The sequence below is a fragment of the Mesoplodon densirostris genome, chromosome 2 (assembly GCF_025265405.1).
Source record: "Mesoplodon densirostris isolate mMesDen1 chromosome 2, mMesDen1 primary haplotype, whole genome shotgun sequence".
NCBI lineage: Eukaryota > Metazoa > Chordata > Mammalia > Artiodactyla > Ziphiidae > Mesoplodon > Mesoplodon densirostris.
This window is the reverse complement of record NC_082662.1, coordinates 16,537,026-16,559,466: the sequence shown is the minus strand read 5'-3', so window position 1 is coordinate 16,559,466 and position 22,441 is coordinate 16,537,026. Positions and strand designations below refer to the sequence as shown.

Sequence of the window (22,441 nt, the reverse complement as noted above, 5' to 3'; positions counted from 1 at the left end):
ACACTCTTACCATTACTGACCATGGTCCTTAAGAGATTCCATAACATTTTAAAATCTGGAAATTTCAAATAAAATTCTAACTTCTCTTGAAAGATTGGAAACTCATTTAACATAGGGTCCACAATCTTGCATGATAATTGTTTGTTAGGGCCGAGTAGGGGCTGAGCATTTAGACAGAGTGTGTGCTCTCCAGTTTGCTGTATTCCTCACCACCCCTTATTTCCTCTATATGGGGGAATATCTGCTATCTCTCATGACATTTGTCCCTTTAATTTTTACAACAAGCCCATTTCATTCATTTTATACCTGCCCAATCCCTCTAGGCATTGAGTTTGTGACTCCTGCTTAAAAACAAAACAAGATGACAAATCCTTTAAAGGGGAGTGGAGAGACTTACTAACGAGGGAATCTAGATGAGGAAATAGCATCTCAGGCAATCTTCTACATTTTAGCATGGATTCCACCTCCCTTTGAGAAGTTCCTCGCTTTTATTCCACTTCTGCCACCACATACAAGGGAATTATCCACGTAAATAAATAAAACACAAATTCATCTAAGGAGATATGATCTCTCTAGTGTGTTCAGGGAAAGAAATCTGAGTGCCATTGTTCTGAATTGAACTATTCACCAAAATCACTTGGAGTAGATTATGCAAAATGCAGGTTCCTGGGCCTTATCTTCAGAGATTTTTATTCAGGGGACCTGGGTTGGAGCTAGGGCTCTGCATTTTAAACATGTTCCCCAAGTTCTCCTCTTGCAGGGCATCTTGAGCACCACATATTGAGATGGTAGCATTTACCCAAGCAGTGTCACCATGACTGAATGCCCATGGCCTGACAACTATACCCCACAAGAGTAAACCCAGATCCAATTGGCTCCTAGCCGCCACAGATAAATTGTCTTTCCAGCCAAGGATGGCTTTGTGGGAAGGGTTCTGGACCCCCACTGACCCCTGGAATTTCTAAAGTACTTACTGTTCTGGGACTGGAGATGAATAAGGAGGCATCACATACAATGCCATACCCCACCAGCCGTTCTCCAGGGAAGAGGGAGCTGGTGCTGACAGGTGAGATCAGGACCTCGGTAGTCTCAGGGAAGACCCACTCCACAGTCACATCACTCAGGACTGGGGCCATGGCCTTCTTCAGGGATTTGACCATCTGTTGGACAGGGTCAGAGCACAGGTTGGGGGGATGTGTGAATGGGGATATGCACAGATGAGGAGCAGGAAGACTATGTGGGTGTGAGCATGAGAAGAGGTATCAGGGAAGACGTGACAGTAGACTTTGGGCGGCTTGCTCAGCAGCAAACATGCCTCTGAGTTTCTTAGACTCCTAGAACATCAGAGTTGGAGCAGATCTTTGCTTTCACCTTCTCTAAGCTTAGCATTTTATAAATGAGAAAAACCCAAGACTCAGAGTAGGGCTGTGATGAGCCTGGGGCACACAGAAAGTTTGTCTCAAAACATGGACTGAATAGTGATCTTGAGCAAGTCAATTTACCTTCCTGGGCCACCGTGTCCCCTTCTGTTAAAGGGAGTTAGTAATTCTCAACTTTCAGTATAGTTGGGAAGATTAACTGTAGTTGGGAAGATACTGCATTGGAAGTATCTGCCACATGATAGGCATTCAATAAATGACGGCTGGTTTAGCACTTAGACAGTGGTTTAACATCCCCTAGGATGATTTCCTCAAATGTACTGCAAAGCTGGAGAAAAATGATTTGAGGATTGTGGCAACCATAGAGGTGCACTCTCAAATTTCCCTTCGAGAAAGACTGTGTTCTTTTGCTGCAAGGAATGCAGTTAGATGACAGTCTCCATGTGCAGTGCCTCAGCTTTCAAACCAAGTTCACACCTCTCCCTGGAAGCCCCCAGGCAACAAATGAGCATGGCAGGGATATCCGTGCCTGGTCTTTCCACCCAACAGAGACAACCTAATGGGCATTTCTTGCTCCAGAGATCCCTGGTGGGTTGGTTGAGACCCTGTCAGACCTGCACTGCAGTCTGAGGCTCTCCCTGACCAATCCTGCTTCCCTCCTTCCCTTTCACAAGTGTTGCATCTGCACGTGGACTAAAAATTTTTCCCTCCTGTTTCCTCCTCTTTTCCCTTCTACAGATTTTATCCCTCAAGAAACCTTTGCACTCTTAACTTCCGCTCTGTTTCTTGTTCCTGAAAAATCTGGACTGACACAGGGATTTTCTAAGTGTTGGATTATTTGTGCCAATTATGCAGGACATGGAGAGAAGACTATAATTGCCTTGATTTCTGGGTCCTTTAGATTCTTCTCAGCCATTATTTGTCATCATCAGGAACATGGCCAGAAATGACCCCAAGCGCAACTTCTATCCGTAGAGGCAGTGACTCCTTTGGGAACCCCAATCCTGCCCAGCCAGGGGATGGAGCATATGAGCCAGTGGCTGGAGACCAGGGCATCTAGTGTCCTGTACTAGCTCCAGGAAATGTCCACTCTGTGGCCTCCAACTCTGATTTTCACTGGGGTGCAGTGTAGCCTAGTGGAGTGCTCAGGCTTGGGGTGAAATCCCAGCTCCACCACTGAGTTTCTGTGTGACCAGTGTGGGCCTCTGAGGTCCCAGCACCAGAAGAGATGGAGGCCCTTCTGCCTACCTTGGGTTGCAGCCGCTCCCCCTCCACCAGGAACTCAGCACTGCCCTTGGACACAGTTGCCAACCCTTTCACCAGTCTGTGGCAGACGTTGGGTCCAATTCCAAAGCTATAGCACCTGGAAGAGGGGGACAAGAGAGGCTGCTACTTCCCATCCTCTCTGCCATTTTTGTCCCCTGATGGGGAAAGGGGTGGATCATGATCCAGCAGAGCTATCTCAGAGCTGGCCCCAGCTTCAGGTAGAGGGTGAGGGAGAAGAAAGAGGGTCATCAGTGGGCACTCACATTCACACATGGACAGCCCGTCACCTCCCACCCCAGCACAGAGTCGAAGCAGGTAGGACTTCCTCTGCCTAGACTGCTCTCTGAGACCTGGATGCACAGTTGTGGACATCTTATCCCTCCTGAACCACTGTGGGGAAAAGGCAAACTTGAAGTTGGCCACACCGTCCTGGAAGCAAAGCTCTGTAGGTATTGTGGGTCCCCTCTTCTCCTCCTGGCATTTTCCACGTTGCCCCAGTTCTGACGTCCCTAGCCCAGGGCAGCCCAGAATAACCGAGCCCTAAACCTTCAGCCTGTGCCCACCTGGTGGAGAAGGCATGATTTCGCACCAACTCCAGCACCTTCCCGGTATTGTTGACGGCACCATCTGTGATGAGGAAGAGGAGCCTCGGGTGGCCTCGGAGCACTGGCTGCCGGATGATCCACTTGAGCGGGGAGAGAATATTGGTGCCACCCATGTCAGCTTGCATTCTCTGGATGTTGTCACAGGCTTTGGCCAAACTCTCCTGCAGAGAAGGGTCATGGGCGGGGAGATAGTCCCCAGGGTCATTATATGGTGTGGAGACTCTAAGCCCCTTGGAGGATGAATCCTTTGTTTCCCTGGATCTTAGTTCAGCCTCACTGGAGCGGACTCATGTTCCCAGTTTCATCTCTGCCCCACGCCCAGGAAGAATAGGTGGCCACTTTTCGGTGTGAGTCTGCCAATAACACCACCTACCAATGCCCCAAATGCCACCATTCATGATGTATTAACCTACTGTTGTCCTTTCTTTGTTGCTCTTTAAAAATAAAAACACCCCTGGAAAAGGTAGTGCATCAAGCCCTAACTGCCCAGCACAAATGAGGTTTCCTTTTTTCGTGAGTGAGGCAGGAGGTATGGTGGAAAGACCACTAGACTAGAAATCTTAAGACTTGAGTCCTGGCTTGACTGTGGCACTAAATCCCTATGATACTCTGAGGAAACCATTTCCCCAATCTGGGTTTCAGATTTCCTCCCTCCTGGACCAACACTGTGAGACCCAACTGGCCATGGATTCCTGCCACTGGATGGATGTCACTGTAGCAAGGACAGATTATCACTGGATATCAGATGTTTTCCTGCTCCTGACTCAGGAAGATGCTCTTCCAACATCCACACTTAGACTAATGGAATATAACAAAAGTCTTAAAAAATGTATATGTACCTTTGGAACCAGCAAGACTAGGCATTTATTCCAAGCAAATCATTAAGGATGTATGCAAAGTATTTGCTGCAAAGATAACTAAATAGAAAAAAATGGAGACAACTTAAATGCCCACCTGTACTGGTTTAGTTAAATAAGACGCAGCCTATCTGTGTAGTGAAATAGTAGGCAGCTATGGAAAATTATGTTGCAGATTAATACTTACTAGCATGGACATATGCTCATGATAGGCTGTTTTGTTAGAAAAATAGGTTACAGAAAGTATGGGAGGTCTAATCCTACCTTTACTGAAAATGTATGTAAATGCTTAGAGCAAGAAGGGATTTATACTAAGCTCTTAACAGTGGTTTTTCTTTTTTTCTGACTGATCATGGGAGATTTTCAAATTTTTCATTTTGATTATCTAGATTTAAAAATTGTGGGACAATCAATATATATTATTTCTGTATTTAAAAAACCGACAAATAAGTTATTTTTAATTGAAAAGTGGCTCTTATGCCCCTCTTTCCTCCCTTCCCACCCACCGTCTCTCCCTCCCTCCATCCCTCCCTCCCTTCCTTCCTTCCTGTTCCTAGACCTGGGTAAGATGTCCGCCACCCTCCCGCCTTTATTTTGGCTGTGCTTCATGGCTTGTGGGATCTCAGTTCCCCAACCAGGGATTGAACCTGGGCCACAACAGTGAAAGCCCAGATTCCTAACCACTAGGCCACCAGGGAACTCCCTAGGATGCTCCCATTTTGAACATCCTATTGGGGCCAAGGGTCCTCTTGTTACAAACTGTTACCTTGAGCCATGTGAGCGCCATTCTTAGTCCACTTGTCCAACTATTCACTCCTTTATCCCTTGCTATTCACTCCTTTAGCTCAACCTTGCATGAGTCTATCATTCGAATGAGATGGAGGCTTCAGTGAGTGGGAGGCCTAAGATATATCCTTTCCCTATCCCTTCCCTCTACCCGCTCCCAGTGTACATCCATACTTTGCCCCACATGATCTTTATTTTAAGGAGGGGGGAGGCCAGAAGACTGCCTACACGGAGATAGCCTCCCTTTGGTTCTCTGCTCCTGGCATCATCTAGGTTCTATATGTGTGAACAGGTTCTATGAGGGCAGGCCTCGGGGTTACCTCCTCTTTCCTTTTCCTTCCTTGCCTCTGTTTCTCACCACCTGACCCCTTCTGGTCCCAGGCATGCCCCCTCCTTACCTCACTGTAGGTCTGACTGGAAGGGAAGAGGGTCTTAAACGTGGATCCAAACCCAATGACATTGAAGAGGCAGGCTGGCATGAGGCTCTTAAGAGCCACCAGCGTGGCATCCTGACAGGTAAGAAAGGAATTTTTAGGATTCAGGAAGGAGTTCTTACCTTGGCCACCACACAGCATTGTTCTCATAGCAGCACGGAAGCAGCCTCCAAGTGGACCTTTCACCCTCTGTCTGCACCCAACATCACTTTCTCCCCGAGATAAAGAAATTCGCTGATGTTGACCAGAGGCTGAGCCAAAGCCATCACCATAAAACTCCTCCTCTGTGTAGCAAGTCCGATTTCTCAAAGCCATCCTATTACAGTTTTCCAGTTTCGTTTCACCTCCTACTGACCCTGAGCAGTAAGGAGAGCGGGGAGCGCGCACCCCCTTCCACCAAAACAAAATGGACGTCTAAGGGAGGCACGTGGCCTGGTCCAGGTCCCACTGGTGATGAAGCAGCCTTCTGCTTCAAGGTCTGTGAGCATTAAAAAGTCTTAACCTATTTAACTGTGCAACACCAGGAGATTTTGATCAAGGTACATTCTAAAAAATAGTGACAGAGAGAAGGTGGAGGAGATGACAAGAGGGAAAATGATGATATTGATGATATTGATGATACAAGGCAATGATAAATGTCAAGCAATTGCTATATGCTAAGCACTTTGTATTCATTACCTCATTTAACCTCTATAACATGTACTATAGCATAGTGGTTAAGGAGATACACTTTTTTTTTTTTTTTTTTTTTGCGGTACGCAGGCCTCTCACTGTTGTGGCCTCCCGTTGCGGAGCACAGGCTCCGGACGCGCAGGCTCAGCGGCCATGGCTCACGGGCCCAGCCGCTCCACGGCATGTGGGATCCTCCCGGACTGGGGCACGAACCCATGTCCCCTGCCTCGGCAGGCGGACTCTCAACCACTGCGCCACCAGGGAAGCCCAAGCAGATACACTTTGAAGTTAAACATATCTGGGTTTCAACCTCACCTTTGCTATTACTAACTTGACCTTGGGCTAGTTATATCACTCCTCGGAACCTCAGTGTGGCACACAGTAAACATTCAGTAAATGGTTATTATTACCAACCCCATGAGATACATAGTAGTATCAGTGCCTCTGTTTTACAGATAGGGAAACTGAAGCTGAGAGGGCTAAGGAATTGCACTGGATCATAAAACCTGAGAATAGGACTGAGGCTTTCAAAGCACAGCTCCGAGATCTTTATTTATGTTGGCTCTGCCTTGGCACAGGACTCAGGAATGAGTGGCTTTCCCTCATCCCTATAGAGTTTATTGATGGCACCCCAGGGATCTCAGCATGGCTTCAGAGAAACAAACTGTTATACTCCACAATCTTGAAGGAAACAGCAGCAAGTAGATCCTGGCAACTTTTACACCATGTGGCCTTCCAGGCTCCGCAGCCCTGCAGCCCCTCTTCCATTCCCCTCTGTAAATATTGACATTAATGTTCTGTCTGTCCCCTTTTGTTGCTTGTGTCAATATATTTGTTTTTCTGCAAAAGAAGTCAATATCTGTTTATTTTTTCATTAGTTACTGATGTGTATTGCTGCTAGGAGGAGACTCTGCTGATCCATAGGATTATCTCTGCTCACACCTATTAGAATTTTAAAGCCATGTTTTTGGCAGCAAGTGGCAGCTGAAGAATGAGACCAGCTGCAGGAAATTAAATTGGCTGAACTTTCCCCTTTGGCATGGCTGTTTGGATTTCTATTCTCTCCTACCTCCCTAAGCCTAGTTTTTCCTAAAACTTCAACCTAATGAGCCACCTAATGACTCAAGCAACCCCTCAATGGCCTCATTGTCAGTGGGGAAAGGGATGTGTGGCCGGAGTAATTTCTGCGACTTTTTCTAAAAGGGACGTGTTTAGCAGAATGGATTGTGCCAATGCAAAGCCATTTGTGAAAGGATGACCTCCAGCTCACTGAGCTGAACTGGAAAAGAAAGCAAGAGCGACTCCAAGGGGAAAGGGACTGAGACGTGAACTAAGTTATTGTCAGAGAATTCTGACAATAGGTCTCTAGTTCAGGAGCTGGATTTCTACTCATAAACCAGCTCCATTTAACTGGTGGTAACTGCCTGGAACACCAAGATGAGAAGGAGGTGGAGACTGAATCCAGGCTCAGCACTGAAAAAAAGTGTCATGGTCAATTATTGATGTCTGTCTGGGCTTGGAGGAGGGGCACAGAGGGATGTGTGACATATGTTTGCCCTCCCTGAATGAATCCTTCTTTCTTTTCTTACAGAAAGAATAAATGAAGTCAGAGTTGAGAATCAACTTGTCCAAAGCCACATAGTGAGTCAGTGGTAGAATGGACCCTGGAACCCAGGCATTGTTTTCTCAGAGCCATGTAGCAGGAATGACAATCAGAGAAGAGAGGTTTTCTCAGTGGAAGAGTCTGTATAATTCCCTATTGACAATGTAAGGAAAATGAGCCCTGAATTAAGATACAGAAGGTTCAGGTTCCCACACCAGCTCTGTGATGTTGGGAAGAACATTTAGCGTCCTGGGGACTGAGTTTCCTTACCTGGAAAATGGCAGGGAAAATGGATTAAATGCTCTCTGAGAGATGTTTTAGGTCTGTGATCCTATGATACGTTAGAGTAACTGAAGAGATGTCTTACAGATTGGTACAGCTGTGGCATGGAATACACATGGCCACACAGTCCTGGAGCATGCTTCAGCACTCCAGCACTGTGGACAGCTCCTCACTTCAATGCCTGCCTTTGATGGTGGGCAGGGATGGGGAAAAGGTACCAACCAGTCCTGCATCCCAATGTCAAGAGGCTCAAACAAGAACTTGGATCTCATATATGACTGCTCTGTCATACTTCAAGACCAAACCCAGTCATAGCAAGGCTTAGGAGATAGCTGCCATCACTGACCCCACTTAAGCCCATTCCTCCTGGCTCATTCTGTTGGTCCAGAAATAAGAGGGACAAGGTTGGGAGAGGGACAAAATTTCAGGTGACAGCAGAGCCCTCTCCTTGTTCTCTCATCCCTTGTTCTCTTGAACTATGATCCTTTACTCAGTTCAATAAACAGCAACCAAGGGCTTTTTACGCATAAACACAGAGCTAGACCCCATGGGGAGAGACAGATGAGAAAGATCTGGTCCTTTTCCTTAATGAGTGGATAATTCCAGAGGAGGAGACAGACATCTGCACAGCTAAAAATACAAGGAAGTGTTGGATAATGCCATAACTGTGGTGAATAATCTCCTCATGGAGATGGAATGCTTCTGGATGTGGGGGCAGGGTTTTATCACTCTTTCCCCTGAACTCCTTCAGAACCCTCCAAAGCATCAAGACCATGCTCCCAGGCAGGCTTGGTTAACAGGGCTATGCCCCTCACTTGACTGTGAGCTCTTTGAGGGCAGGAACTATGTTTACAAACTACCGTCTTTCCAGGAGGCCAAGCACAGGGCTTTGCACATATTAGGCATTTGAAAAAAAAAAAAAAAAAAAAAGAATGAACCAAGTCATTTCTACTGGATTCTACACATCCCTTGATGGCAGGGGCCATGTCCAATGAATCTCCAGTGTCACATGGTAGAAACGGCCAGACAGACAGATATGGGTTTAAGTTTAGACCATGATCTTGGGTACATTACTGAAACTCTCAGGATGGGTTTTCCTGTTTGGAAAATGGTGACAATTTGACCGACCTCCTAGGATTATTATCTGGATTAAACACCAAGCTGTGCATTCAGTGGCTGCACAGTATCTGACCCATAGTAGGCCCTCAGCAAATGTTCGTTCCCTTCCTTTTTTCTCTGTATCCCTCTCCACTTAGTACCTAGTGAGGTGTTTTAGCCAGAACAGGGACACAACAAAGGCGTGTAGAATGCCAAGGGAAGCTACTGGTCACTTCATCCCTTGTAAACGGACAGCAGTTAACCTCTGCTCAGATCACTTCAGGGGTTTATTTTGGGAGCAAGTTGAGTTTGGGTGGGGTTTCTGTTTAAACTGACATACAAAAAAGTTGTTTGTGCTTTCTCCTAGCCATGGATAGTCATTTAAGGAACTGGTTCAGGTGTGGAAGGAGGGGTGGTTGGGACAGAAAGTGCTGAGAAGCTGGGTACCCTGGGATCCTAGATCCTGGGGGTAGGGGTCCTCTTAGAGGTACCTTGACTCGGTGGATGTTGGTCCCATTCATGCTGCCACTCCTGTCGATGAGGAAGATAAACTCGCCCTGGGTCTTTCTTAGGTTCGGCTGGACCGACTGGAGGTCAGGACAGAAGTTGAGCATGATGACCGAATGGTGGGGAATGTCCTTGTGGAGGCGTTTCCGGATGATTTCTGTCTGGAGGAGAAAGGGAAGCTCTCTCACCTGGGCGTTCAAGGGGTCCAGAGCTACTCCTGGGCGTCGTGCTGGCCCCCCATTACTCTCCGAGTCTTGTCAGGATCCCACTCAGCCTCTGTGTGAAAGACTTCCAGGTTGACCCTACCTGGCTCTTCTGCTAGACATTCACAGGTTGCAGCAACAGAAAGACCTAGGTTTGAATGCCAGCTCTGTCACCAGCCAGCTGTGTGATGTTGGGCAAGACCCTCCTCTGGGTCTGACTCTTCTTTGTGAAACGGGGCAAATAATGTCCATTTCTCAGGGTGGTCCTGAGGATGAACTGAGCTGGCATGCAAATGGGAAGGTCCTGGCACACAGGCAGGTCTTCAGTTGAATAGTGGTTTCTTTCCCTTTCACACCCAGGGGACAAGCCACGCTGTGGCTCGTTTTGGCTGTGAACTTGGATTCTCTGGTTTACTGATTCTCTCCCACTGATAACTTCCTACTCATGCTTCAAATTTTACCTCTTTGGAAAACCTGCCCCCATCTTCCTGGTGGACTTAATTACTTAGTTTCCTCATCCGTGAAATGAGGACAAGAGTACATACCTCACTGAGTTGTATGGACTAAATGCAATGCCTGTGAGACGGCTTCCCAGCAGAGCAATTGTCTGCACAGCAACCAGCTACGCTCTTGCTGCTGCTGTTGCTATTTGTCACGGGGACCCAGGCATTTCTCACACTGTGAGGTTTTGCTCATCTCTCTGTCTCCCCTCTAGCTTGGGGGCTACTTGAAGGCAGGTCATGCTTGAGTCTCTTGCACCTCCAGGACTTAACACAGAGCTTGGTGCAGAGATGGGCTCAGTGAACATTAAAGGAAGGACAGCACCAGAGTTCTGCATCTTTTCATGTGTCCCCTTAGTTGGCCTTGTCACACCACTACTGGACTGTCCTTGACTCTCCGGTCACTTTGCACCGAATCTCATTTCCTCTCTCCTCACTCTGCCGCCCTCTCTCTCCACCCCTACTTTCTCTGTCTCTGTATCGGACTGTCTCTGCATGTACATATCTCTCTTTGTCTATTTCTCAATTTCTCTCTATTTGGGTCCCTTCCTCAATTCAGTAGATGACGTCATCACCCGCTCAGGTGTTCAAACCAAAGACCTAAGAGTTGTCCTTGATTCCCCTCTTTTCCTCACCCCACGCATCCACTCCTTCAGCAGAGGGCTGCCTGTTCTGCAGCTAAAATACATTCTGAACATGTCCTCTTCTCTCTGTCTCCACTGCAATCACCCAAGCGCAGGACAGTACCATCTCTTGGCTGGATCTTTGCAATAGCTTCTTCCTGGCTTCATTCCTCTACTTTTATGTCCCCGTGGTCCCTTCTATAGAGAGCAGGCAGTGTGATCTTTCTTGTTACTCTCTTGCTTAAGCAATAGTTTCACCTCACACCTTGTACCAGGGCTCATGAAGCCCCCCTAAGGACTGACCCCTGCCTACCTGGCCACCTCATGTTTGCCCTGCATTTCAGCCATTCTGGGCATCTTTCTGTTTTCCAAACACATCACCATTATTCTGCTTCCAGTTCTTTGCATGTTCTTCCAATGCTTCACAACCCACCGGGTCTCACCTTCAGACAGATTTTCTCTAAACACCTGGCTAAACAGCAGCCGGTACTCATCACTCATTATCATATCGTCCTGTTTTGTGTTTCACAGTCCCCAGCCCTCACCTAAACTGATCTTGCTCGTGCGTTTGCTTCTTGTCTGTTTCCCTGCGCTAGAATCTAAGCGCCGCGAGGAAAGGATGTGTCATTCCCAGTGCTTTCTTCCTAGTGCCTAGAAGCTATTGGGCACTTAGTGTTTGTTGAATGAATAAATGAGAGGATGAATCTGTGTGGGTCTTTTTCTCTGCTGCTGACCTATGTGCATCAGTTTTTTTGTCTCTCTGTCTCTATTTGTCTCTGCTTCTCTCTGCATCTCCATCTCTCATACATAATGTCTCCCCCTGTCATTTGCCCCCTCTTTGCTAAATCGCAGTTTTTGACAGCTCGTCCCACTCACGCTTCCTGATTGATGCCTCTGGATGCCCTCCTCCCTCCCACCGGGAGCTCCTTTGCCAAAAGCCACTGCCCAGCCTGGCCCTTTTGACAACAGAGCCCAAGGCAGCAACAGCCACATCTAGGAGTGACAGGAGCCCGATTTTTGCCTCTCCGAGGCATGGAGTGGGGGTCCGCGCTCAGGATCCTCTGATGTCTCGAGCTCCCATTATCCAGTTACAATAAACTCATCACTTCTTAGCAGCTGTGGGTTGATGGCTGTCATCCCTGGAGCTCATGAGAATACAAGGTATTTGCATAACCAACCCAAGGTGGCAAATTAATTCTCATTTGCCTCAGTGGTCCCAGAGCTAATTGATTTAAGGCTTGGCCGGCAGGCCTGGGAGGCTCATTGCCGACACCCCTTGCCCACGTGCTGCGGTTCTCAGAGCTGAGTGGCACCCCCGGCATTCCCACTACCACTCTGAGAGCCTGTCTCCAGCCTCTTCTCCCAACTGACTCATCTGGGTGAGGGGGCACCTCTGGGAGGACAGGTGTTTCCAGTGGGGTCTCTAACGTGGGGATGGGCATTGAGCCACCTACATCTTCCCTTCACCATCTCCCCTACCCCCCACCAAGCAGGGGCTTCCAGTGGGATCTCTACCAAAGGGAATGATGTCATCAGCTGTAAGTTATGTCATCAGCTGTAAGTTATCTCCGCGTTCTTGTCTGTTCCTCTGCCAGTCAGGCCAGCAGGAACGGGGTGCCCTTACATCCAGCACAATTGCCCCACATGAGCAAGGCAAAGTCCTTAGCCTCTTTGTCACCAAAGCCAACTCCCTTTTCCCAGCTCACCAGTTATTTTGGGTGCTAAACCTCAGTTTTCTCATCTCAAAAGGGGAGACAATAAAAAGAAGTATCCCGCGATTCTTAAGCCCACCTTGGCACTCAGGACCCGGCTCCATGTGTAGGGTCACGAGCAGGAGGCAGACTGCGGGGGTGGCTTGTGGCTGTGGCTCAGCATCCTCTTACCCGCCTTCCCCATCCCCAGCCCCTTGCTGATGATGCCCTTATCCTTTCACTTCTTGGGACAGGGGCGGGCAGAGGGAAAGGATCTTTCTCGGGCTTTCCCTGCTCTGCCTTTATTCTTTACCTAATAGCAAGCAAGGATCCCAGAGGCAGGAAGAGCAAGAGACCCATTCAGCAGGTGGGAAAAGGGAGGCCCAGGAGTAGAGATGGAGCCGGGAGGGCACCCAGCTGTAGGGTCCTTGATGCCTCTTGGGGGTGGATTAGCCTGGAGGAGACCAAGGTTGTTTCTGCCACCAGCCTAGAATTTTGCCTGGCTTAGGCACCTTGGTGACACTAGGAGCAGGTGACCTGGCAGGAGGCAGGAGGGCAGTGCCAGGGTGACTGCCGCATCTGGACATCCACTTTCCCTTTGCCACCAGCTTGCTGTGTGACCTCGGGCAAGCCACACCCACCCCCAACCTCAGGTTCAGGCTCCTCATTGGTCCAGCCAAGACCAAGTCCCCAGTGCCACCCCGGTTCTGCCACCACTGATGTTGCTTCAGTCACCCTCACCTTTCGCTCTGCACTGCTGTCCTTCTTCATCCCTTTAATGAAATCTGTTCTTCCCTTCAAGTGCTGGTCAAACTCTCCCAGGGTCATGTCCCCTTTCTCCATCAGGACATGTGGCATGTAGGGCTCTGCAGAGATGAGATCAACTCTTGGCACTTGCCTGAGGGTGAGGGTGATGCTGGGGGCCTCGGTGGAGTGGAAGATCTTCACAGTGCGGAGGACTCCCAGTTGGAAGAGGGGGGATGGGATCCCTGGCTGCTTGAGGCAGTGTGGGACCCTGAGAAGACTCCTTAGCTGGGAGGCAGGAGAGCCTAGTGGCTGTGGGTGATTCACTGCCCCTCCCTGGGCCTCAGTTTACCCATCTGTAAAATGGGAGTGATTCTGGGCTCTGATCTTTTTGCATCTAAACATTCGATGAATTCTTAAAGAGACAAAAGAGTTGCTCCCTGACAGTTCAGAGCTGCCAGGGGCTCATGGAGCTTAGGGTTTCAAAGATCTCTGCTCAGCTGGCCTGGGGGCAAAGTGCACCACTGGGTGGATGAGACCCTGGGGTCTCAGGAGCTAGAATGGGGCAGGAGACACTCAAGTCTGCCAGTTAGCGCTAAGTTTCCCAGGAGGCAAGTAGTTGGTCTCCTCTCCTCTGTCACGCGCCCCTACCCTCTCACTGGCCACTGGGTGGGGGGCCACGTGTCTATGCCCCATAGGATCAGCACCTCCTCCCTCCCACAGGCATCCTGGGGCCCCTGCCTGGTGCACAGTACTGCTGGGGTGGATGAGGATCTCCACGGGCCGGTCGAAGGTGTGCCTGTTGGCCAGGGTGATAATGATACTCTTGGCGGAGCATGCAGACGGGGCGGCGTCGGCTCGGATCTCGTGGGTGGGACTCTCCACCCCTGAGTGGCACAGAAAAGTGGGATAGGCTCAGGAGTCCCCGGAGGGAGAGGGGCTTGGTGGGGGACCCTGAGACTCAGGCCAGAGATGACTGGCACTCCAGCCCCCTCAGGGGCTCCTGACCTGCTGTGTGAAACCATGGACAGGCCTTCTCAATTTCCCCGTCTGCAAAAGGGGGGCTTAGCTAGATGGGGTCTAATGGCCTTTCCTGCCCTGACCTCAGGATCCAGTGGGGGTCAAAGGAATGGCTTCCTCACAGGGCACAGAAAGACAGAAAGAGCTCCATGCTCCATCGGCGGGCACTCCATAAATGCCTCTTGTGTTGGGATGTCCTGTTGCTCTGGGAGAACCCTTGCTGACAACAAACCACATCCTAGTGTCTCTTTACAACCTTGACTGGGTGGGGGAGGGGAACCATCAGAACAATGGTACCTGCCTCTGGCTGCTTGTTAGAATCGCCTGGGAACTTTTAAATGTTCCAATGCCCAAGACTCACCCCAGACCAATGTCATCAGAAGCTCTGGGTTGGGGGGAATCGCCTGGGAACTTTTAAATGTTCCAATGCCCAGGACTCACCCCAGACCAATGTCATCAGAAGCTCTGGGGTGGGGTCTAGGTGGTGGGATTTGGAAAGTTCCCCAGCTGATTCTGCCATGCAAGGGGAAGAGCAGGAAGCAGCTCTGTGGCTGTGGCTCCAGAAGAAGACCGAGGACCACGGACTTCGGATGGCCGTGCCCTTGTGGGCATTTCCCCAGGGAAATTGAGGTGAGGGTGGGGACAAACCTGTCCTTGGAAAAGACTCATCTTGGGCCGCATGCTGGGGAGCAGGAAACGGTGGGGGGGGGCATGAGCTTCAGGCTGTCTTCCATCTGGGCTGGCCAGCTGTCCCTCCCTCCCCTTCCTTTCCCCACCCCACCGTGGCCTCGAATCTTCTTTCCAGCCCCATCCGGGTCTAGGCAGCTCCCTCTCACCTGCGAGCAGGCAGGGCCCACGGATCTCCAGCTGGAAGTTGAACTCGTATTCCATGGGGTTGGACACATCGGTGTCCAGGAGAGTCGCCAGGCTCAATTTGCTCCAGGAGTCCAGGGCCCGGGGGCCGAAGCAATGCTTGTCTTTGCTGGGAAGGGGGCCGAGAGGAGGAGGAGGCGGCCAGTCAGGGCTGAGGCAGGGGGCCAGCAAGAGAAGACATGGAGAAAACGGCAAGTCCCAGGCAGCCCTGGCACCCCTGCAGCCCCACCCAAAAAGGGGCTGAGGGGCTTCCTTCCACCCCAGATGCTGACAGCCCCACTCAGCCTGCCTGCAGGGAGAGCCTGGGTTCAGACGTAAGGTACCACTACCTACGATGGATGGGCCAGGCACCAGGCATGCAGGCTCACACTGTTCTCACCATACCCCCAGAGGAGGGCCTCAGAGCCCTCATCTCCCCACCTCCCATGTGGGGAAACTGAGGCTCAGCAAGATGAGGTCACTAGCCTAAGGTGCCACCCCTGGGACTCGGCAGAGTGTGCATCCCCACCCGGGTCTCTCTGGCTCGGCCGTGGAACATTTTACACTGTGTCACACCACTTCTGGAACACCTACTCTGTCTCTGCAAGCTGGGAACCTTTGCATAACGCCACTTCTCTGAGTCTTGGTTTTCTCTTCATTGAATGGGGATAATAATGACACAGCTGTCTTGAGCAAGCGCTTAGCAAAGTGTCACCTGCTGAACGCTCAAGTCTCTGGCCCCCTACATTTGTCATCCCTCACCCTGTCTCTGATCCTGCTCTATTCCCCTCCCCTCTGTGGTCATGCCTTCTGAGGTCTTTGATACAGGTTCTGAATATGCACATATTTTTGTAAAACACACCATGACTTTTGGTTGAAAAGAAAGCATTGTATTAGGAACCTCATTCAATTGCTCCCCTTTTCTTCACCCAACACTGTGTCTTTAAGCTCTGTCCAGGTGGCTGTCTGCAAAGCGAAGTCTTTGCTGCTGATGTGCTATGGCTTGGGGCCATCTGTTATATTGTACTTAGTTGTTCCTGCCTTCGCCTCCCTGTGTTCACAGACGCCAGCACCATGAATATCCTCATCCATGTGTTATTTTTGGATGTATAAAAGGATTTCTCTGGGATCCCTAGGTCAAAGGGCACACACCGAGTATTGCCCGAGATTGCTTTCCAGGGTGGCTGGGCCAGTGTCCACTTCCACAAGCAATGAACGAGAGTTTCCTTCTCTCATCCTCATGAACACTTGGTATTATCTATTTTTCTTATTTTTTCTCATGTCACTCTATCTAAGCAACTTTGAGGTTCATCAGAATTTGATGCAGGCATCTCCCAAGAGCATCTCTGTTAGCTCTGCCTGCTGGAAGAGGTAGGAATTAGCTTATCAGGGCCACCTCAGGGGCACTGGGGACTCCTTGGCCTCTTGTTCCCTGATCCACTGAGGTCTTGAGTGTCCCCAGGTCGGCTAGGTCCTGCCTCTCCCATGCACCTGGCTTGGCGCCTATGGCAGCATTTTCATAGATGACACACGAGCTGGTGTTCCCTGGCCTGAGACTGGCTGGTGCCACCAGCTTCTCTGTTGTACCAACAAGTGTCCTCACTCTAGATTTCGAGACCCTACACAGTCTGACTCTCCCACTTTGCTAGAGTCTTACTAGCCTTCCAGCTGCTCTTCCAACATACCAAGGCTGTTGCTACCTCAGGGCCTTTGCACTTACTGCCCGCTCTGCCCCCCTGCCCCGAATGTTCTTCTTCCAGTATACTTCCACGGCCAGCCCCCTTCATTCAGATCAGGCCTCAAATGTTGCCTAAGACCTGTCTATTCTAGCGAAACTAGCACCCACCCCATCTTGTCCCCCTCTAGCCTTTGTAGCATCTATCTCCATAGAGCTCATCACCCAACATATGACACGTTTGTGGGCTTATTACTTTATTGTCCCTTAGAATGCTAGCCCCACGTGGGCAGGGACCTTGTCTGTCTAGTTTACTGCTGTATTCCCGGCACCCAAAACAGTACCTGCCCCATGGTAGGTGTTTAATTACTATTTGTGGTGTGGTTGAGGAGTGCCCTCTGGGCTGGCCCCACGTGGGAGGCTAAAATAACCCCTCCCCGTCAGGTCACCTTGAGGTCAGCACTTTAACTGGTGGTGTCCAGGGGTTTGCTGTCACTGTCCTCTGTGTCCCAGTGGGCACGTGTTCCCAGCTGTCCCCATAGCCCAACCAGGGTATGCATGAAACTCCTAGATACATATGGTACATCTTCCCAGATTTCAACTTGGCTCAAAGATTCAGGCCCAAAGCTGGGGAGGGGGAGTTAAGTAGTTTAACTGGTAATTAATTCAAGTGTTATTTTTTTTTACCACAGTGGTGCTAATATACTGTGGAACAGATTTATTTTTTAATGACACGAATTGAATGATAAGGTACACGACTTCAAAAAACATCTCCTGTATGCATCAGGCTACTTTAAAACTGGCATCCTCTCTCCCTGCAGAGGAAACGCTAGTCCCCCTGGGCTTATAGGTGGGAAAACCGGGAGGAGCCCTGATCTCAGCTGCAGGTGCCTCAGGCTGTGACCCACCCCCTTTTCCCTCCTCCCCCACCGGGGGAGTACAGAGAAACTGTCCTGGAGTGTACCCTCCCGGCCCTGCTGAAAACCCTTTTTAATGATTTCTTGTTGCTTCGGGGAGAAATCCAAAGTCTGCCAGGGCCACCGGGTGTCCTGTATCTCTGCAGCCTCATCTCATGTCACCCGTCCTTCAGTCCCCCTCTGTGGCCCTGTCCTTGCTGTCTCAGGGCCTTTGCCCCTGCTGTTCCCCGCTATAGGAACGCTTCTCTCTGTGCCTATATCCACCCCCCTCCTGGCTCAGCCCTCAGCTGAAATACCACTCCTCAGAGAAGCCTGACCAGGCCCCCAGACCCCCCGCCTCCACCGTTGGGTCCCTCTTTTATACTCTTAGCCAATGAACGTCTCCTTTACTGCACTTTTCACATAATTAATTATGCATGCAAGTTCATAAACAGTTCACATTTGTTGTGTTATCTGTTGGATAATGATCTCTCCCACCAAGTTCCAAAAAGGCAAGGGACCATGTGGGTTTCGTGTCCTCCGGGTCCCTAACACCCCCTCCCCAGTGTCTAGCACCTAGGTGCTCTGAAAATACCTCTAGAGTGCATTAAAGAAAAAAGCCTGGAAATTCTGATACCAAGCTGTCCAAATCTTAACACTTCTGACCAGTACCAACACAGAGCATTTCAGGGAGATTCTTAAGTGCTCGGAATGTGAGCAGGGGAGGGACAGTTACTGAGACGGGGGCAGCTACAGAGCTCAGCCTCACCTCTTATCCTTCCCACCCGCCCAACTCCCTGCTGCACCCGGGACTCTGGCCTTGTTTGGGCGGGGGCTCCTCACCCGTGGGTCTGTTGGTTGGAGGGGCCAGTGATCTCGGTACAGAACTGAGGCACGGTTGGGGCGCAGACAGCAGGTAGCAGGACCCTCACAGCCCCGCTGGGCAGCGTCGGGAGCTCCGAGGAGGTGCTGATAAAGATGGTGACGTTCTCCATAGGGGCGATGGTCCCCAGGTTGACCACAAAGAGGATCCGCTCCAAATCCTCATCCAGAGCCACCTTTCCTGGTGTGCAGGAAGGAGGGACGATGTAGAATGTTTTCTAAGTGCCAGGCCTGGCGTCAGGGACTGTACAAACATTCTCTCCCATCCCCTCTAAGCTTGCTGTGTGTTAGGTTAGAGCAGTTTGTTCTGCTGATGGGAAAACTGAGGCTCAGCGTGTGGGTGCAACTTGCTCAAGTTACTCAACAAATAACTAATTTATTGAACCAGGATCTGAACCTACGTGGGTCTGATGCCAGGCCTGTGTACTTTCCACTGTATCCTGTGGGGATTGGGAGACTGGGACCCACAAATCCCCAACAGAGGGTCACATCTCTATCCACAGACTCTATGTCCCCCCGAGAATCACGTTGGAGCATTCCCCCCTCCCCCAGGATCCATGCTCTCTCCTTTCATCTGAAAGGCCCATCCCTCATTCCTTCTTAGCCCATCCTACCCATCCATCCAACCCCTCCACAAAAACCTCCCTGGTCCCACCTGGACCGCTCTTTCCCTCCTCTGACATTATCTGGACCGCTTTTGGCATAGCCACTGTCAACTTCCTATCATGGTCCCTACCGGGCATGTCCTAGCTATTCTTCCAGGCTGGGAGAAGTCCTAAAATCTTGGGGGAAACCCTGCATCTCACAGCGTGAGTGTTCATTAAAAAATTCTTGAACATCTCAATGATCAGGTGAACAAACTTCACCTCCATCATAAATCCAATGGTAAGAATCTCATATCATATGATCCTTGGTCTGGACTCAAGCCTTGGCTCTGCCACTAACATGCTGTGTGACCTTGGGCCAGTCACTCACCCTCTCTGAGACTCAGTATCCTCAATAGCAGGCATCAGTAGCCATGCTGTGAGTACTTACTCTGTACCAGGGACTGTGATGAGTGTTCTGCATGCTGTTTGTTGAGATTTGGATGCATAGGCTTATTAGTTACAGTTTACAAATGAGGCTTAATTTCTTATCTAAGCTTGCAAGCAACAGGATAGGCAGTTAAATCCTGGTGTGACTCATTCTACAATCTCTGAGCTTAAATGACATGCTCTTCTGTTTCTTAGAGATATCTTAACAATCCTTCTGGTGCCTCCTTTGAGCCTTACCACTCTTTCTAGGTGAGAACAGAAACAATTACCTCTATTTTCCAGATAGTAAGGTCAGGTTCAGAGAGGTTAATTATTGGCCTGAGGTCACACAGGATTCCTGACTCTTAGTGTAGTGCTCTCTCTACCCTATCCCATTGCTGCCCTTTCAGTCTGCCTGAGACTTCAGCCATGCCCAGGCCCTGCCACAGCCTTTCTGGCCTTCTTACCTGTGACAGTTGCAGCTCGGAGGCCAGTGGCATCTAAGTGGCCACCCTCCATCTTGGCTTTGTCCTTGATCTGTACTGTCACGACTCGGTCGGCAATGACTGCCTCAAAGCCGATCACCGTGGTGTACTCATCCAGTGGGTATACAAAGAGACCTGCCAGAGCAGGGCCCAGCATTGCGGGGTGCCCCAGACCCACGCTGCATGCCCCACCCCGGAGAAGGAACTGGAGCCTTTGGTCTGCCATTCGAGTGGATGGTACTCACTGCCACTTGGAGGACTCCAGAGAGAACTTGGGCTGGGGCCTCCTGGTTCTGGGGGCTGGGCAGGAGATGCACAGCAGCAGGCTCTGTGTCAGCTGCAGGGCAGCTGGAAAGGGACGGCTGCTCCCCTGTCCCAGCCAACTCTTACTCTGCTGGCCTGTGAGGCCGGTGTGACCAGGGCTTCTGATTTTTCAAGAGAGAGTGGAAATCTGGATTTTTTTGTGACCTGATGTGTGGAACTAATAAGACACCTCTGTGTGGTGGTCCCATGCATGGCACCCAGGAGCTGGGGCTTTGGAGGAATAGGGCTGTGGTTCTTGTCTGGGCCCTGCCCCCTTCCCCAGTCTTGTGACCTTGGATAAAAACATTTAGCATCTCTACGCCTCACAGTCCCATCTGTAAAATGGGAATAATAGGGTCAAACTCAGGGTCGTTATGAAAATGGAAAAAACAGCCACCACTTATTAAACTATATCCCCCATAGTGCGTGCCCTACGTCTTTATATCTCAGTGTTTCTCGAACTTGAAGAGCACATGAATCACCTGGGGGTCTGGTTAAAATGCAGATTCTGATTTAGTGGTTCTGGGACAGGGCCTGAGATTCTGCATTTCTAACCAGCTCTGGGTGATGCCAATGGCTGGGGTACCACACTCAGAGGATCAAGGTCGTATCTCATTTTATCTGCCCACTAACATGAGTGCAGCACAGTGCTGGGCCCATAGTGAACTTTCCACAAATCCCAGCTTCCCATCCCTCAGTTTCCGCATCTATAAAATGGGGGGACTGTTCTTTCTGCACATGGAAAGCCAAAGGACTGTCCCAGAGCTGTTCAGTAATTTAGTCCCTGGGTTCCTCGTGGGCCTCACTTTAAGCCACCCTCTATAGGTTTCCTTAAGCAGAGGAAAAGTGTAGTTTGCTCTGCCCAGGAGTTTTCTGCAGGAAGGAGACTTTCCCTTGCAGGTTTCTTTTGGGAATTGAAAGAGTTTCAGAAGCTCAGGTCAGGCTGGAGGGTGGTGCCCCAAGACATGAAGTTTGGGGGTTAGGAGGCCCCCATCACTGTGGATGAGAAGGGATGCTATAACCATAACGAGCCTTTATGCAGAACCCTCCTGGCCAGCCTTCCCATAACTCCCTTCCTTACGTGCAAGGAAAGGAGTGTAATTTACAAGCGTCTCTTGCAGGGGGACGCCGGTCCACACTCCTGACTGCCTTGCGCTGATGACTCATATTTGCAGACTGTTTTCCATTCCACGCTGTCCTTCCTCATGTACTACCTCATCTGTTCCTCCTGCAAACCCTGGCGTCCAAACAGGTGCAGGAGCACCCTGATGTTGAGAAGGACAGTGGCTTCCCCAAGGCCACGGGGACGAGAGCCACACCTACGACTGGGAGTTGGGAGCTCCTGGCTTCCACTGAGTCTGGACGCCTCTCCTACTGTGAGGCTCACTGGGGAAAGTGGAGGACTGACTATCTGACACAGGTGGGCATGTCTTGTGAACATAAATAGGGCTGGGACAGTGGGCTGGGGCCGAGCCCCAACCTGGGTTCGAATCCTGACATGACTTGCTACCAGCTTTAAGACCTGCAGGGCAGAGTGGTATTTCTATTTCGCAGATGAGGAAACTGAGATTCAGAGAGGTGACATGACTTGTCCGGTGTTATTCAGCTAATACATGTCAGGATGGGGATTCTGCTTGGAGGAGCAGGTGGTCCCAGGGAAGCGCCAACAGAGATCCTTACCCTGGAAGGGCTGGGCTTCCAGGTTGCCATAGGTGAGGGAGGCGGTGAGACCCAGGGCGTAACCACTGACAAAGGAGGTGATGTCGGATGAGGTGAGGGGCAGGGCTGCCCCTGTGATCTGGTTCAGCAGACCAGGCATCTTTGTGGCTACTCAGCCTTCAGGGCCTGCAAGAGACAGGAAGGCAGGAGGTGGGGAGAGACCCCCCTCCCTCCCCAACTCAGTTCTCCCACTTCAGCCCCCACAGGAAGTCAAAGCATTGTTCTCTTCACTTCCCCCAACTACTTCTCACTCAGTGACCCACGGTGACTCTTGACCACCCCTCAGAAGAGAAGGAGTGGTCATTCCATTTCTTTCCATTTCACAGTAGAGAGACTGAGGCCTAAA

At 50.3% G+C, this 22,441-nt stretch overlaps 1 protein-coding gene across 1 annotated transcript in view; it reads right to left on the bottom strand.

Annotated features, from left to right (window-relative positions):
• The window catches only part of VWA5B1 (von Willebrand factor A domain containing 5B1), a 39,892-nt gene extending 17,697 nt beyond the window's left edge, over positions 1–22,195 (bottom strand). Inside the window, exons 1-11 of the mRNA XM_060080417.1 lie at positions 22,057–22,195; positions 20,036–20,208; positions 18,537–18,793; positions 15,107–15,252; positions 14,006–14,137; positions 13,248–13,372; positions 9,474–9,650; positions 5,292–5,402; positions 3,209–3,411; positions 2,628–2,742; positions 975–1,160 (exon numbers count right to left, since the gene is read on the bottom strand). Coding sequence (XP_059936400.1) covers positions 975–1,160; positions 2,628–2,742; positions 3,209–3,411; positions 5,292–5,402; positions 9,474–9,650; positions 13,248–13,372; positions 14,006–14,137; positions 15,107–15,252; positions 18,537–18,793; positions 20,036–20,208; positions 22,057–22,195 — 1,764 coding nt within the window. The remainder of the gene's footprint in view (positions 1–974; positions 1,161–2,627; positions 2,743–3,208; positions 3,412–5,291; positions 5,403–9,473; positions 9,651–13,247; positions 13,373–14,005; positions 14,138–15,106; positions 15,253–18,536; positions 18,794–20,035; positions 20,209–22,056) is intronic.
• Positions 22,196–22,441: the final 246 nt, after the last annotated feature.